The 17,625-nt window shown below is 41.5% G+C and overlaps 2 protein-coding genes and 1 long non-coding RNA gene across 4 annotated transcripts in view; all 3 read left to right on the top strand.

Annotated features, from left to right (window-relative positions):
* Positions 1-17,625, top strand: part of LOC100498521 (carcinoembryonic antigen-related cell adhesion molecule 1) — a 39,912-nt gene that overhangs the window by 18,440 nt on the left and 3,847 nt on the right. The window contains exons 7-8 of one of the 2 annotated variants that reach the window (XM_031906696.1): positions 232-264; positions 1,382-2,109. In XM_031906696.1, the coding sequence (XP_031762556.1) occupies positions 232-264; positions 1,382-1,429 (81 nt within the window). In that variant the 3' untranslated portion in view covers positions 1,430-2,109. Of the gene's footprint in view, positions 1-231; positions 265-1,381; positions 2,110-17,625 lie in introns of those variants that run through there. The other variant, XM_031906695.1, reaches the window with a different exon arrangement.
* Positions 4,715-17,625, top strand: part of ceacam8 (carcinoembryonic antigen-related cell adhesion molecule 8) — a 32,336-nt gene continuing 19,425 nt past the window's right edge. The window contains exons 1-2 of the mRNA XM_031906692.1: positions 4,715-4,901; positions 7,283-7,633. Of these exons, the coding sequence (XP_031762552.1) occupies positions 4,841-4,901; positions 7,283-7,633 (412 nt within the window). The 5' untranslated portion in view covers positions 4,715-4,840. The remainder of the gene's footprint in view (positions 4,902-7,282; positions 7,634-17,625) is intronic.
* LOC116412455 lies at positions 12,015-16,958 on the top strand. Its single transcript, XR_004223707.1, has 3 exons — positions 12,015-12,797; positions 13,093-13,157; positions 16,932-16,958. It is a non-coding gene; the product is annotated as an uncharacterized LOC116412455 (long non-coding RNA).

Consider the following 17,625-nt stretch of genomic DNA (forward strand, 5'->3'; position numbering starts at 1 on the left):
CCCGCCAAAAAAATTCACTCATCACTAATAATGGGGTTTGAGGTAGTTTTCTGGATTCCCATAGGTCTTTTGGTTAGAAATAATATAAATTATCTTATAATTTACCTACGAATTTAGAAAGTTTGTTTTTGGTGATTGTACTGTATATGTGCCTAGCAGTGACCCTTTCAGAAATAAGTTCTCCACAAATCAGTAAAAATGATTTCTTTCCCTCTCATTTCCTTTTCTCAGGCTCATCCTGCAATAGAGGAGGGTCCATACATGGTAAGTTCCCCATATCTCTGAAATCCCATTTAACCACAATCCATAACCCTATAATTAATCCCTGCGGTTTCTTAGACATTATTGTCATGCAATGTGAGAAGACACCTTCACTCAAGGCACCATGTTAAAGGAATACTATCATGGGAAAACATGTTTTTTCAGTTAATAGAGCTTCTCCAGCAGAATCCTGCACTGAAAATACAAACAATTCTTTTTATATTTCATTTTGAAATTTCACATATTCTTTATTTCCCAGGGTGCCACAGCCATGTAACCTGTGCTCTGCTAAACTGGAGTGTTATCACCCCCCTCCTCAGCAGAACAATGGGAAGGGAGCAAGATAGCAGCTCCCAGCACTCAATAATAAAAATTCCAAGTCTGACTTGGGACTCCTCCAGTAGTAGGAGAAACAATAGGTTAGCTGAAAGCAGTTCTAATGTATAGCGCTGGCTCCTTCTGAAAGGTCAGACTCTACATTGGCCCCTTGGCAACACAGCCTCCCCTAGAAATAATGCAACTTACTTTCTTTGACAGTTAAGAATCTTGTTATTTCTTTTATGCTGTAAGTTTTACCTGTGAAACCACAATAAAATAGTAAAAAGTTATAAAAAAAAAAACTACAAGACAAATAGAAATGATTACAGAAATGAAACATATGTATTACAAGTATCTCACCCGTAGTATAGATGGGCCCAGGTGCTCATGCCCCAGACCTTCAGCCAAAGGGAGCCATCATGGATAATCACAAAACGTAGAAAAAGGGCAGGCATTCCGGTATTTTAGGTGAAAAAAGCGAATGTTCAAGAGAAGTTTGAAGTGAAATCACAAAATTTATTTAAGCTAACACATAATGCAACTAAGCCTAACGCATTTCGTACCTTACGGTATTTAATCATAGGCTCTGATTAAGCCTATGATTAAGTACCGTAAGGTACGAAACGCGTTAGGCTTAGTTGCATTTTGTATTAGCTTAAATAAATTTTGTGATTTTACTTCAAACTTCTCTTGAACAATCGCTTTTTTCACCTAAAATACCGGAGTGCCTGCCCTTTTTCTACGTTTTGCGATTATCCAAATAGAAATGATTCACAGCAAAATATTTATTTTATGTTTTTAGGGACTGCAGCACCCATCTCAGGATACATACAGTGAGCTGAAACGATAATGTGATTCAGTACAAATTCATTGCCGATATTGGGGTGGAGAAGACTTCCAGTGGAACATTCAATTATAGCAAAAAACGTTGTTATAGCCCTATTTAATCATCTGCTGACACCTCCTCCACTGACCAAAGATTGCTGCAATGAAGAAATATGTTGAATTTTTCACCGTGTTTTCCTGCGAAGCGAAACAGTGAAAATGCCACATTTTTTTTACGCAGTCAACAATTTTTTAACACACACCAAATTTTTCTGTTGCGAATTTTGTCGCCCGTTTCGTGAAAAAATAAATCCATGCCTGCCAAATTATTTTGTCCATCACTAGTCACAATTAGGAGTGGTCCCAATATGGAGCTGGGCTCAGGGGCGCTGCTTCATTCCCCAAAATCCAACTCTGTGAATTGTCAGTTGCTGGAAGTGAGTATTTTATGTACTGGTTCACCAATCAGAAGCCTGATAGCATAGGAAGCCATCCCTCACAGTACTGTCAGTTCCTTGCACTTAGCCCTTTTCTGTTATCCTCTGCAATCTTTTAATAAGGTATTATTCATTGTTTTATAATATCAGAAAAGAGAAATACATTGCATCTATTAATACAAATATATTTATTTATTTTGTTCTTTGTCTCTGACTTCAGCATTATAATAAGTTTTTATGAAAACAATAAAAGTTAGTTTTACATTTCTTTCCACTGTAATGATCATTGTCAGTACAAATATCATTATACTGTTCCAAGGGGAGACATTTGAATCCCAATAATTTATTTCTGCCTTATTACCATTTCACTTGCTAATGGACCTGCATTATTCTTACTTCCCATTTACTCCCATTCATCTGTACTTTACAGTCACCTCCTCCTGTACCAATCAGATCCGCAGAACCAATGACGGTAGGAGTCGTAGGGCGATTCTTGTCTGTGTAGTTTCTACAAAAATATTTATACACACTGCCACCTTCTGGGTAAAAGACAAAACCACACAAATGTATTTTTTCTACTATTTTTCATGACAATAAATTGTCGCTGCTTATCAGTCCCACTGGGCCCACTATAGTTCCTGGGTCCCCAGCAGTTGCAGGGTCTGCTTGCTCTATAGTTACACTCCCGCTTTTCAGTTAAATGATTAGTGAGTTTGTATCATAGTAGCTGTGGTTTAAAACAATACATCTAACAAGTTCAACCTTTTGTTCTAGCAAACCTACCTAACTGCTAGGAGATCAATTGTGTAGCACACACACAAATAATAGCAATGGTTGCTAAGGATCGCATACACTAAAACAGGAAAGAGAGAACTGTATAACCAACACTGGCTTCTCTTAATTGTGAATCTTAGTGACAAGTGTTGCCTTCTTTTATGCTAAAGTGACATGTATTTTTGTGCATCCCTATCATTAACAGACAGAGCCAGATTAATGGGCAGCTTGGGCCCTAGGTAAGGTGATGCTTTTGGTGATCAAAATGAAGAGCTACATATGTAGGTTGTTTCTTTGTTCTTCAGCATCCCGGGGTACAGTGCTGCTCAATGGGAGATGGCTTCTATTTCATTATAAGCGCAGTCAGGAGTGGCCAAATCTGGGCCTGTACCCACAGGAGCAGAAACAAATGATAAACCCAGGAAAAAAAAGATTTTGATCAATTTATGCTTATACCCTTGGTCTCTGTTTAATGGGTACATACCAAAAGCACTGATATGGATACTATGAGTACTTAGAATGGTTACTACTGTAAAATAGGGACCAAAAGTTCTCCCTGTGGGGTCACTAGATGCTAGATGAGTGGTAATTATTCTGCCCTACACATAGTTACTGAATGGTTTCAAACCCTTTGTGGGTAATGCAGTAAAAGCTACAGGTCTAATAACCAATCAGAAGGCAGCATTTGTTTGAAAACTAATATTTATATATTATATAGTTATAGGTCCAGGTTGGGCAATGAGAGAGTGAATGTATAAGGCCACTGGTGCACTGGGCAGAAATATTATCGTTTGACACAGTGGAACATACTATACATTTCTCATTTTTTTTCTTTTAAAAGATTCAAATAAACTCATTTCCACAAATGTCTGACATTTTACTAAAAGGTCAGAACTGAAAAAGTACATGTGGGAAAAAGTTGCACCGAAACCTCTACCAGTGTCAAAAGTCTGAAAACTAATAAAGTTTCGAAACAAAGAAGGATCCTCCAGGAAAGGGAAGGGACAACTGCCATTGACTTCTACATGATCCTGACAAGCTTCTGCTTGTGATTTGTTGGATTCAGATTTTAGCAATATTGTCGAGTAGTAAATCTCAGAAAAGTCACAACTTTTTTTCAGCATCTTTTAGTGCTAAACAATCTGAATCAGAATGGCCCCCTATATGTCTGGGGACATAAAGGCAGCACTTCTCAGTAAGAAGAGTTTTATGTTTATTTTTGTTGCAGTAAATTCAATTCTCAGAGAGGTTTTAGGTTTCTTCACCAATGAAGTCATTTTCAGCCCTAATGCAAATTCATCCTTTCAGCTTGGGGCTGGGGATAAATACACCTATGAAGATAAACTTTAGCGTTTAACCATCTTATCAGTGCATTGCTGAGCACTGCAGTTATTGTGCATGATTGTGTATGGTGGGAGATGGCAGTCTTTGGGGTACATTTACTAATGGGTATAAGGGAAAATTTGGAGTATTTTCACACAGGATGACAATTCCCCACAACATCAGCAATTTACTAGAAGGAGAGTATGATAAATTCTGGAGAATCACACAGGTGAAAATTCTCTCCGCATTGACATTAATTCAAATCTCTTCTTCAGGTGAAATTTCTCCAGTGAATATTCTCCAATTTACTGAGAGCACAATAATGAATTTCTGCCAAGAGAAATTTTTCAAGTTGAGGCTGGAAAACTGTCATTATAAAGAGAGCGCAGCCACTTTGGCATCTCATTATCTACATTGCCTCCTCCATTTTCCACATTTCAGTTGTATACGGAAAAGAACACTGGCGAATTTTCACAAAGAATTTATGTCAGGAGAAAAATTCACCACATTCCTCTTGCAAAACTTGCACTAAACTGGATTCAGTATATTAATATCCTGTTTCCCATACATACAATGAAAAGGAAAAGAGAAATTACACTTTATAAACTATGTATCCCGCTTTTCCAGAAGGGATCTACGGCATGATTTTCCATAGTCTGCTATTTATATTAAGGTCAGTCCCCTGAAATGGGTGTTGCACCTTATGTAAGGAAACCTAAATCAGCAACATGACTAGAAGTTCCTATCCTAACACCAAATCTATATGTCTATAAGTATACTTTATGCAATATCCTACAAACCCTCCCACTGGTTGTGAAATGAGAGAAAGTAAAGGAGATAATATGCAGAGTAAACAAAAACTTGATCAGACTTCCCCTTACTGTTAGAGAGAGAGAGACACCATGGCCAGAGAGAGAGTAACAGCCGCCCGGGCCCTTTGCATGAGGGGATATCTGCTCACAGGTACGGGCACTTACATTACATCTCTATTTTCAGATTGTAAGCTCTTTGGGGCAGGGCCCTTTTCACCTCTTGTATTGGTTGCTTTGCATGTATGTCTGTGTTCAATGTATAAACCCATTTATTGTACAGCGCTGCAGAACATGTTTGTTATATTTGTTATGGTGGAGAAATCTGTAAAAATGGAGCAACTAGTTCTCAAGAAGATAGTACACAATAGCCACGCCCACGTTTCAATGACATTTTTTTAAAATTGTGGGTATAGGAGGAAAAATGATGGAAAATTGGTCTGTGAATAAGTTGGAGCAATGACATTTTTATACAACATTTTCTTTTCTTTTGATTTACCGACATTTTTGTGAGTTCCCCCTTTGTATGTTGGACCCAATCACAGAGATCTGTCTGTTTTGGAGCAGGACGTTCTTAGGCATTCTCTTTCAGCCAAATGTTGTGTTAATAAAAATAAAAAGGCAATGTTAAAATCAGCAAGAAATAATAGGGCCGATTCACTAAAGTGCGTTAAAACGCACGCTATTTATAGCATGCGGCAAAATTTTTATTGCGTCTAAATTTTCGCGACAACGCACGATTCACTAAAAGCATACTTGCGTTGATTTACGCGCAATGCTGCATGCGAAGACTATTTTCATGCGGTACTTTTAAGAAGCCCACTGCTGTCAAAGCCAAGGCCTGGAGGGACAATGCGGAGCGCGTTAATAGCGTGGGTGTGTGTCTCCGCACTGTCCAACACTGCAAAAAAAGGTACCAGGACATAAAGAGGGTCCTGAAAAAAAAGCTGGCAGAGGACTCCAGATACAGGTAAATATCTTACATTCAGCTTTCTGTTTAACACTTGCTCATCTGCTTTTCTACTCAATCTGCTTTTCCTTTTGGCTTACTGTCTTTCCTTCCTTTTTGGCTTCTTTCCTACTTACTTTACTTGTATGTATGGCACGCCTATTATAATGTGTGCAACTTATGTCCTCAAGCTGTGTAGTACAACATCAAATTAGGCCAGTAAATGGGGGGGGGGGCATTTAAGAAATATTTTGCAAAATACTTAGGGGTCCGTTTACTAAAGTGGCTTAAATTTAGTGGCACAATTTATACACAGAATAAATGCCAAATATAAATATAAAAATAAAACAGTGCTTTGTATTTGATCCCAACTAACATATAATTAATCCTTACTGGATGCAAAATAATCCTATTGGGTTAAATTAATGTTTTATTGATTTTTTAGTAGACTTAAGGTATGAAGATCCAAATTACGGAAAGACCCCTTATTCAGAATACCCTTGGTCCCGAGCATTCTGGATAACGGGTCCTATACCTGTATTGCAATTATTCTGGCGCCAAAACATTTGATTGGCAGTTCTCACATTTGCCATACTCTACCTGCCCTATGCTGCCTGTGTGTGCCATACTCTGCCTGCCCTAAGCTGCCTGTGTGTGCCATACTCTGCCTGCCCTATGCTGCCTGTGTGTGCCATACTCTGCCTGCCCTATGCTGCCTGTGTGTGCCATACTCTGCCGGCTCTATGCTGCCTGTGTGTGCCATACTCTGCCTGCCCTATGCTGCCTGTGTGTGCCATACTCTGCCTGCCCTATGCTGCCTGTGTGTGCCATACTCTGCCTGCCCTATGCTGCCTGTGTGTGCCATACTCTGCCTGCCCTATGCTGCCTGTGTGTGCCATACTCTGCCTGCCCTATGCTGCCTGTGTGTGCCATACTCTGCCTGCCCTATGCTGCCTGTGTGTGCCATACTCTGCCTGCCCTATGCTGCCTGTGTGTGCCATACTCTGCCTGCCCTATGCTGCCTGTGTGTGCCATACTCTGCCTGCACTATGCTGTCCATGGGAGGTGAACCTGGTTGGGCTTTGTTCTGGAAGTTTGTTAGCATTTGGAAATAGTTGTTAGGGGGTCGCAAATGTGTGTAATTATGTGCTGGTGGTTGCTGTGCTATCCACAGGGGAGAAGGAGCCATATAGATATAAGGATGTGGTTTAATATGACTTAATGAGTTTTTTTCACTGATGGGTGATATCCCTGCACTGAGCACCAACCATTTATCTTTTTGGTGTGCCACCACCATTATGTGGATATTGTCTTAAAAACATTTGTGTTAAAATGCATGTGGTTTAAATTGGGCGTGGTTAAAAAACATGGTGGCCATCACTGAATTCTATTATTAGCCTCCACCACGTAGAACAGAAAAATCCTGACCGTCGGTACCACAGAAGTTGGACAGCACTGATCTACAGTATGCCATCTCCTACATGCTAATATCCCCTAATACAATTTTTTTTAAAAAAAACCCAGTTCTTGCCCCTGTGCCTCAGTTCTCCCCTTCTCTACTGATCTGGCTTTATTCTCTCTTTCAGTTTCCCTCAGTGCTTGGATGGATGGAGCCCATGGAATTGGGGATCAGCTGATCCCTCAGTATCCGGTGGTCAGTCAGTCTGTTACCCTGAGCGTCACTGGGGTCACTGGCACAGTAATCGCATTCGCATGGTATAAAGGTTCAAGTGCAGATACTAATAACCAAATATTCATTGTTATTCCACCTTTAAACTCAGTGACAAAAGGGCCTCAGTATTTCCCTCGTGCCAATTGGTTCCCAAATGGCTCATTGCAGATCTCAGGCCTTGTTCCTACAGACCAGGGGAGTTACACAGTGCTGATAGAGACTGCTGGGAGTAGAGCACAACATACAGTTTCCCTGCCAGTTTATGGTGAGTAACACGAGGCTTTATGGCCGTACCGTACTCTACTGAAACCAATGTTACCCTACTGGTGCTGCCACTTTCCCTTCTTGCTAGCAACTGTGTGTACATCAGGGTGTCTCAGTAGTTTTCTCATTGTGACTGAGTCACCTTTTAAAACCAAGTAATACTTGACCCTTTCAGTGCCAGCTAATTTTCACACTTAGGGGCAGATTTACTAATCCACAAATCCGAAAGGGAAAAAAAACGTATTGAAAATGAAAATTTTGCGACTTTTTCGTCGCTGTAGAGATTTTTTGTATTTGTCGCAACTTTTTAAGCGCCGTCGCGACTTTATCGTATTTTGCGCGACTATCTCGTCGCCGGTGCGATTTTTTCGTATTGAACAATAGTAAATGGCGGAAAAACCAATCTGATTTTTCCGCAACTGCGACAAAAAGGTTGCAGAAAATATACGAAAAAGTCGCGATGGCAACGAAAAAAATCGCGGGACATACGACAAAGTCGCAAAAATACCGATCATTACAAAAAAACGCATTCCGACACCTTCGGACCGTTCATGGATTAGTAAATCTCCCCCTTAGGGTCCTATTTACTAACCATGGGATTTTTTTTTTCCTCAATTTGGATTTTAAGTGCTAAAAGTCCCCCAAAAAAGTCTGTTTTTTAGACAGATTTACTATGCATCTAAACGGCTAAAAATCCGAATCTGATAATTCACCATCTAAAACTTGTTGAGTTATTGTAGACGTCAATGGCAGAAGTCCCTTCAGTTTCATGGAAGATCCTTCTTTTGTCTGGAAGCGTTTTCACAATTTCAAAAAGTCGCGGTTTCAGAGCGACAACTTGAAAAATTCATTTTTTTTGCAGCTTTTCCTATTGGATTTTTTTAGTAAATGTCAGACAATTCGAGTTTAGTGGTGTTTGATCATTTAAAAAAATTACAAATTATAGAGTTTTAGTAAATGTGCCCCTTAATGTGTCAGTTGATTTTTGCAATATTTTGTGCTTTTACTTTCGGGGCCTTTCTTAGGGGAAGGGAACTAACGGTGCCATTAACACAGGTAATCGAGTCGCTTCCAGCGCACAATAGTAAAAACAACATTAACATGTGATTTTTTTTTGGTGCAAGTCTGCTGCACATAGTGACACAAGCCACTGTGGGAACCCTGGAATTAGCGTTATATTCATGGTAAATAGGCGCAGGAGACATGGGACGGATGCAATAATACTTAGCGCAGCTAAATGGAAGTTCCAGGAGCAGGATCCCTCAGTGATGCCACAAAGAGATTTCATAATACTAGAGAGTGCAATACCAGCAGCTACCCTGCAGCTAACTAGTAGCCTTTATTCACCCGCTTCACTAAGGTGTTTGGCCTAACTCCCTTTAAGCACTTCTTCCTTAAAGGCATAATTTAAAGGTACCTGCCCTATACAAATTTTACAATATATTAAACAACTAATGTTTAAATCACTGGGGTTCGCACCAATATACAGGCCCTCCATAATGTTTGGGGCAAAACACATTTTTTTTTAATTTACCCCCCTGCACATATGCACATTTGCATATCAGTGTCACCGTGTAGTAATTACAGCACCTTTTATACACAGTTCCCCTCGTTTCAGGGCACCATGATGTTTGGGACAATCGGCTTCACAGGTGTGTGATTACTCAGGTGTGTTGCATTGCTGCATGAGTGGGATTAGTGGGATAAGATACCCAGGCTGCTTCTACCATTTGAAGTCTGTTATTGCCATTGTTCAACATGAGGAGAAAAGCTGTGCCAATGAAAGTCAAGGAAGCTATTATGAGGCTGAAAAACACAAGAATAAAACCATTAAAAGGCATCGGTCAAACCTTAGGATTACCGAAATCAACTGTGTGGAATATCATTAAGAAGAAAGAATGTCCCGATGAGCTCTGTATTGGCCACAGGACTGGTAGGCCAAGGAAGACCTCGACTGTCGATGACAGAAGAATCCTCACTATGGTAAACTATGGGGCACATTTACTAATCCACAAACGTCCGAAAAGCGCCCGAATGCATTTTTTTCGTAATGATCGGTATTTTGCGACTTTTCCGCGAATTATCGCGAATTTTTCGAGCGCTCAATACGAAAAAGTCATAATGGCTATGAAAAAGTCGCGACAATTCCCGAAAGTCATAACGGCTACGAAAAAGTCGCGCCGATGACGAAAAAATCGCAAAAAAATACGAAAAAGTCGCAAAATGTTCGTTTCCAATCCGATTTTTTCCCATTCGGGATTCAGATTTGTGGATTAGTAAATCAGCCCCTTAGTGTCAGAGACTACTATGCGCAAAAGCCTTCATGAGCAGAGATACAGAGGCTGCACTGCAACATGCAAACCACTAGTTACCCACAAAATGGTCAGATTACAGTTTGAGAAAAAGAACTTGAAAGAGTCGGCAGAATTTTGAAAAAAAGGTGTTATGGACAGACAGACCAAGATTAACCTGTATCAGAGTGATGGCAAGAGGAAAGTATGGAGACAAAAAGGAACTGCCCAGGATCCAAAGCAGCTCATCTGTTATACATGGGGGTGGGGGTTATGGCTTGGGCATGTATGGCTGCCCCAGGTACCGGCACACTTACCTGCACTGATGATGTAACTGCTGATGGCAGCTGCACAATGAATTCTGAGGTGTATAGAAACATCTGCTCAAGGTCCAGTAAATGCCTCCAAACTCATTGCAAAGTAAACACGGGAGTTTCTCAAAGCTAGTCACCTGAACTAGCAGGAGTTGAAGGAGGCTGCAGTAGAGGCCTGGCATTACCACAGAAGATACTCAGCTCCTGGTGATGTCTATGAATTACAGACTTCAAGTCATTGCATGCAAGGGATATGCAACAAAGTACTAAACATGACTGCTTTAATATACCTGCCATTACTTTGTCCCAAACACTATGGTGCCCTGAAATGCAGGGGGGACTATGTATACAGAGTGTGCCTTTGAATGCCTATTTACTAACCATCTGATTTTTTTTCTAAATTTGGATTTTTGTGCTGAAGGTCACCAAAAAGTTAAGATTTTTTTCAAGATTTACTATGCGTCTAAACAGCTAAAAATCTGAATCCAACAATTCACCATCTAAAACTTGCTGAGTTCATGTTGAAGTCAATGGCAGGTGTTCCTTCATTTTCATGGAAGATCCTTCTTTTGTCTCGAAACTTTAGGGCTGTGACACGGGGAGATTAGTCGCACCCCAACAATCTCCCATCTCCCATCTCCATTGTCACAGGCGACTAATCTCCCCTCAATGCCATCCCATCGGCTAGAATGTAAATCACCGGTGGGATGGCATACAGGGCGCCGCGATTTGCTAAAGTCGCCGATGTTGCCTTGAGAGACGCGACTAATCTCCCCGTGTATCACAGCCCTTAGAGGAGCAGGGGGGAAAATCAAAGAAAAATGGCTTTGTCCCAAACAGTATGGAGGGCACTGTAACAACACTGTGTGCAACGCTGCACTCCTTTTGTGTAACCCGACCAGTACATGGATATTAGTCAGGATCAGCAGGACCCTATACATACCCAGGTACAGGGTTTCCATAATCCTCCTCAGTGTGAAACCTACAGGGCAAGGAGCAAAAAGAGCTTGCCAGGGCTTTGTAAATGTGGCAACTAACGCAGCACTGAAGTCAATGGGACAAATTCAAATGGCAAAGAATTGCTGAGATCTGTTCTTTCCTCTCTCATACAGCTGTTAAATAGCTCATCCCTTGTACCAAGCCTGCTGATCCATCGTGCCAGTCCCGCTGATAATCTTATTTGCTTCCCAGCCTTGAAAAAGTCACCCATAGACTCCAATGTATTCTGCACAGAAAAGGTTGCTGCAGAAAAGTTGCCATTAAAAAAGTTGCAGTGAAATAAAAATGCCCATAGACTTAAATGTAATTTGCATGGAAAAAATAGCTGTGAAAAAAAAGTTGTGTTTCTCCAATATAAAGGGGGGGCCTCTGGTGCGCTGATTGTTTTGATGGGAAAAAAAAGAACACCCCCTATCTGCCTATAATCCCCTCTAATGTACTTGTACAGAGTAATCATGTCCCCTCGCAAGCGCCTTTTTTCCAGAGAAAACAACCCCAACCCTGACAGTCTAACCTCATAGTTTAACCCTTCCATCCCCTTTACCAGTTTAGTTTCTTCTAATGCAGTGAACTAATAACTAATAAACATTATTATGGTATGACAGCCTTTTTAACCAAAATGTCTTTTTCACAGATTATGATGAATCTTATTCAGACAACTCTGCAGCCATTACAGTCGCCATCATCTGTGGGTCCATCCTGGGGATTGTACTTATCAGCGGTATAATGGCGCTGCTGTACAGAAAATATGTTCTTCCCCTAAGAGGTGAGGCAGAAATAAACTAAAGTGAGTTTGTTGATAGCAGAGCAGGCAGAAAAGTAAGTTGAGCGCTTAGAATGTGCAATAAGCAAAAATGGCAAGTTCATGCATAGGGGCTCACTAATATATCCTGCCATGATTTGTAACCTTCCAGGTGCCTCTAGGTGCTCTCATAATGCTGTAAATCCCTGGGCAATGAGGGAAAACAGGGAATAGAAGTAGACAAATATACTTACTAGTAATATTTATTTATCATAATATTTAACAAGAAGTTTTTATGCAGGATTATGATATATCTCTAAAAATATAATCCAGAGCCCAGTTGCTAGCCAATGACAGAACCAACTCACTCAATAGGTGGCATCTTGGGGCCCAATGACCCGGAACATAGTGTAGAGAAGCAGGGCATGATGGGGCTAGGAGGGCAGCCTGCTTCCCTTCCCCCCTCCACTTTATGGGTTCCTGATGGCTGGCCACTGAGAGCCCTGAATATTTCCTGGGCTTAGCAGGGGGAGGGGCGCTCAAGGCAGTCCTACCTTCCATTCGGTTCCAGGCAGCAGGAGGATCAGTAGCTCACAACATCCCACCCTCCTTCCCTATAAAAGGGGGTTGTTGTCATCACAGTTGGCGGAGAGTACCTTACTCCGTTCCCCCAGGGGGAAGTTTGAGGGGGGTACTTGTCAAGGAGAGTGTAGCCCGGTTGGCCTGGGGTCCTGAGCGGCAGTTAGCCTTGGTTTAGGTTGGGGGAAAAGGAGGCAGGAACCAGGCGTTACATTTGGGCGCAGGGCCAGCCCCTTGGAGGTAAGTGAGGATTGTTGTTACTGTAAATGTTTGTTATACAAACGGTTTTGTACAAGTTAATAATGTTACAAATGTTAACTGATGTTAAGTATTATTGTTAATAAATAAATAACAGTGGCCTTCTTTTCCCAGCTACAATGTCCGAGTGTGTTGTTTGGGAAAAGGGTAGGGGCAGGGGTTAAAATGGGGGAGGGGTAAGGGTTGCAGACTCAACGCTGCACCTGTCATGTCAGCTGATGGAAATATATACCTTTGCTGCTCTGAGTATTTTATGAGTATTTTATCCATCATTTAGGACAATCAGGTGACAGAGGGGAGGATCCATCCCAAATATATTATAACATTCCAAACACTGCAGCGGTAAGTGATCATTGTACATGTATTTCTCAATGTTGTTAGAAGGCAGAACGCAGTGGATTATGGGATGCCATTTGTCCCAAGTACATAAACTACAAAATGTATCTTCAAAAATACATTCTGTATATTAACTATCCTCAGTGCACAGAATGAATATCTCTCAGAGTACCGCATTGTACAAATATCTGCAGCTTCTGCACCTCATTTCAGAAAGCAGAGACCTGTAGAACGCGGCTTGAATCAAGAATTGCCTGTTTAAGGAATCACTGAATTCAAGAGGAGGAGGAGGCACATACAGTAGGGTCCCCCCTCATCTAGAGGCAGATTTTGGCGCATCAGGAGGCGGCCCTGAGGTAGTCGGAAAGGACAGGGCTGAGCTGCACCTTCTGACGCTGCTCTCTGCATGGAGCACTGGATTTTTTTATCCGGAGCTTTGCAAAATGCATCATGTCCCTCTGCGCAAGGGTTCCATAGAGGGGCAGTAAGGGGTGTGCTCTTGAGCCCTTTAGTGCTATTGAATTTGAACCCAGGGTATTGTTAAATGACACCATGGGGCCGATTGACTAACGTGCGTTTTAATGTGTGCTATTTATAGCGCGCGTTAAAATTTTTATTGCGTCTTAATTTTTGCGACTTTTCGCACGATTCACTATTAGTGCATTTCATGCGATATTTTTGTTACGATAAATAGCGTGCACGGTATTTTTCGCATCCACGCTATTTATCGCAAGCAATAATTGTCGCGACATTACGCACGCAACAATCGGCAGCATAAAACTGGCGACATTTTGCCCTGGGAGAGCACAGAGTGCTAGAGAGGTGCTGTATAAATGTTGATTTGCAAGAAAACCCCCCAAAAACCAATAAAAATATAAGTAAGAAAAAAAAAGAAGTGCTAGAGATAATAAAATGGGGGGGGGGCATTTAAGAATATTTAGCCAAATACTTAGGGATCCGTTTGCTAAAGTGGCTTAAATTAAGTGGGAGATTTTAGACACAGAATAAATGGCAAATATGTTATGGGCACTTTATTAAACGGGAACAAATATAATATTGCAATTATTCTGGCAACAAAACATTGGATTGGCAGTTATCACACTCTCCAGAAAATACGCTACGTACTAATTAACGCAAGTTTTACTATTCAGCAAAATGGGCTAAAGACAACATTTAACCCATATAGCATATTGATGCTGTTACTGATAAATGTAAGAATGTAGGGGAAACTACATGAAAGTATAGAATACCATATCAAGGAAGGAAAAATAATTAGACATTACTCAGTTCAAAAGTAGAAAAATAAAAACCTTTAATTTCGGCCTCAGGGGCCACTGTAGCTGGGGCCTCTGGGGCCTCGGTGGCCTCTGGTTGTGGGGCCTTGGGGGCCTCTGGTTGTGGGGCCTCGGGGGCCTCTGGTTGTGGGGCCTCGGGGGCCTCTGGGGCCGCTGCTGCTGGGGCCTCTTCAGCCTCTGGGGCCGCTGGAGGTTGGGCCTCTGGGGCCGCTGGAGTTTGGGCCTCTGGGGCCTGGGTGGGTGCTGCTGCCTGGCCGGGTGCTGGGGCCTCGGGGGCCGCTTGAGCCTGGTGGGCCGCGGGGGCAACAGGAGCCTGGAGGGCCTGGGGTTGTGCCTGGGGATGAGGTGCCAGCTGAAGTTCTGTGAGATAGTATTGCAAGATGTTATTTTGTGTAATATATTATACATATATATATATACATTCATACACCATCATAAATAACGGGGCCCCTCACAACAACATTTTTTGGGCCCCCCTCCTCCCACGCCCCCAATGGCCCCTCCCCCTGTGAACCCTTACATCAATACAAAGGACACACAGACATTGTTAGCCAGGGCCCCCTAAAGCATTCGTGGTCCTTCCCCAAATGTCTCATACTATGGGCCGCTCCCTGCTGCTTCCCCCCTGCTTTAAACTCATTTATGCATATGTATTTGAAAATAGATGTGTATATATATATATACAATAGGAAGTGCTGGGAAGCTACACACCATAAGGAACAATAATACCTGGGTGCCTGTGGCAAAACAAAATCTAGACAGGCATGGGGTGACGGCACACACAGGATTTTCACAAGGATTTTCACAAAGATGTGAAATAATATTCAGAGGTTTATTGTGACCAACGTTTCAGTTCCTCACTGGCATTATGGTTGAACGTGATGGACGTATGTCTTTTTTCAACCCAACTTACTATGTTACTATGTTATTATGTTACTTTCATCATCCCTGACATTTCTTACATTTGTACTTTTAGTTCAAATTACTTGCTAAATCTTTTACTGAACGTATACTGTAAAAGCATAATAAAGTACAATAATTACCTTCCGCAATTTCAGCCACCAGGTCTGAATTCCTACGCTTCAGGTCAGACCATAGGCGCTGGAGCTGGCGGAGGTCCACATCAAGGGCAAACCCGGCGAGCAAACCATCTCTTAGCTCGCGCAGGATCACCCTCTTCCTCTCGTGGACCCCTAAGGGCCCATGCGGCGGGTCGTCATATCCTGAGCGTAGGAGAACGGTGACAATATAGCGCATCTCCCCTGGTAGCAGATATGAAACCCCAGGCATGATCCTCTCTGTAGTGTGACTGCAGGCTCAATGACACAAAATGGCCCCAAGTCGCACATATCACGAGATTACAAAATCACTACAAAATGTCCGCAAGTCGCAAGATTACAAAGTCGCGTCAAAAAAAATCGCCAAAATATACATAGTAATGTATTTTGTGCTACTAAATATTTACCGCTATAGTACTGTATATTATCGCGACTAAATATTTACCGCTATAGTACTGTATATTATCGCGACTAAATATTTACGCTATAGTACTGTATATTATCGCGACTAAATATTTACCGCTATAGTACTGTATATTAGTAGCGAAATTCCATACATGCCAAGACTTTAGTGAAATTGAGTAAAAAGACACAGACTTGAATAAATAACACTGTAAGTCCATATTTTATTGCCAAAAACTCATTTACTGTACTTTTCTATAATTTTTCGCCTGCCTGTAGTAGGTGTTAATTTTCGCATAGACCAATTTGATATTTAGCGCGCCTAAGTGTTTGTGAATCATGTGATCGTATTTTTTTCAGCACAAAAATTAACGCATGCGTTAAAACCAGCGTGAAAAATACCGCATGGGAAAATGGCGACTTAACGCAAGCGATAATACTGTTGTGAATCCCGCGCTAATTATCGCGACTAATTTTACGCAAAAAAACATGAAGAAGACACATGGGGCCCAGTGACTCCTGCGGTCGTGTCCCTTTGGCCATGCAGAGCCCTCAGTATGTTGGGTCACGGACAATAAAAATAATGGGTAGTGATGAGCGAATCTGTCCTGTTTTGCTTCGCCGGAAAATTTGTGAAACTTCTGAAAAACTAGTGAAACGCAACTTTTTTGACCCTTGCTACTTTTTTGTTTTTGATGCGTGAGATTTTTTCATGTGACTACAAATTTTCCGCAGCAAAATTTTGCGGTCATTTCACACAATGCTGACATGCGGAATTTCTCTGCGAATCCATGCCTGCACAAAAAAATCGCTCATCACTAATAATGGGGTTTGAGGTAGTTTTCTGGATTCCCATAAGTCTTTTGGTTAGAAATTATATAAATTTTGTTAAATTTTACCTTAGATTTTAGAAAATTTGTTTTTGGTGATTGTACTGTATATGTGCCTAGCAGTGACCCTTTCAGAAATACGTTCTCCACAAATCAGTAAACGTAATTTCTTTCCCTCTCATTTATTTTTTTCAGGCTCATCCTACAATAGAGGAGGGTCCATACATGGTACGTTCCCCATATCTCTGAAATCCCATTTAACCACAAGCCATAACCCTATAACTAACCCCTGCAGTTTCATAGACATTATTGTCATGCAATGTGAGGAGACACCTACCCTCAGGGCACCATGTTAAAGGAATACTGTCATGGGAATGTTTTTTCCAAAACACATCAGTTAATAGAGCTTCTCCAGCACAATCCTGCATTGTAATCTGTTTTTCAAAGACACAAGCAGATTTTTTTACATTTGATTTTGACATTTCACATGGAATTATCCATATTCTTTATTTCCCAGCATGCCAAAGCCATGTGACCTGTGCTCTGATAAACTTCAGTCACACTTTACTGCTGAGCTTCAAATTGGAGTAATATCCACCCCCCTCCCAGCAGCCAATCAGCAGAACAATGGGAAGGGAGCAAGATAGCGGCTCCCAGTAGGTATCAGAATAGCACTCAATAGTAAGAAATCCAAGTCCGGCTTGGGACTCTTCCAGTTACATGGGAGTAGGAGAAACAATAGGTTACCTGAAAGCAGTTCTAATGTGTAGTTCTGGCTCCTTCTGAAAGCTCAGACTCAGGCACAATGCACCGAGATGGCACCTACACACCAATATTACAGCTAAAAAATTACATTTGTTTGTTCAGGAATAACATTTGAAATGGTAGA

Source organism: Xenopus tropicalis, chromosome 7 (genome assembly GCF_000004195.4).
Source record: "Xenopus tropicalis strain Nigerian chromosome 7, UCB_Xtro_10.0, whole genome shotgun sequence".
Classification (NCBI taxonomy): domain Eukaryota; kingdom Metazoa; phylum Chordata; class Amphibia; order Anura; family Pipidae; genus Xenopus; species Xenopus tropicalis.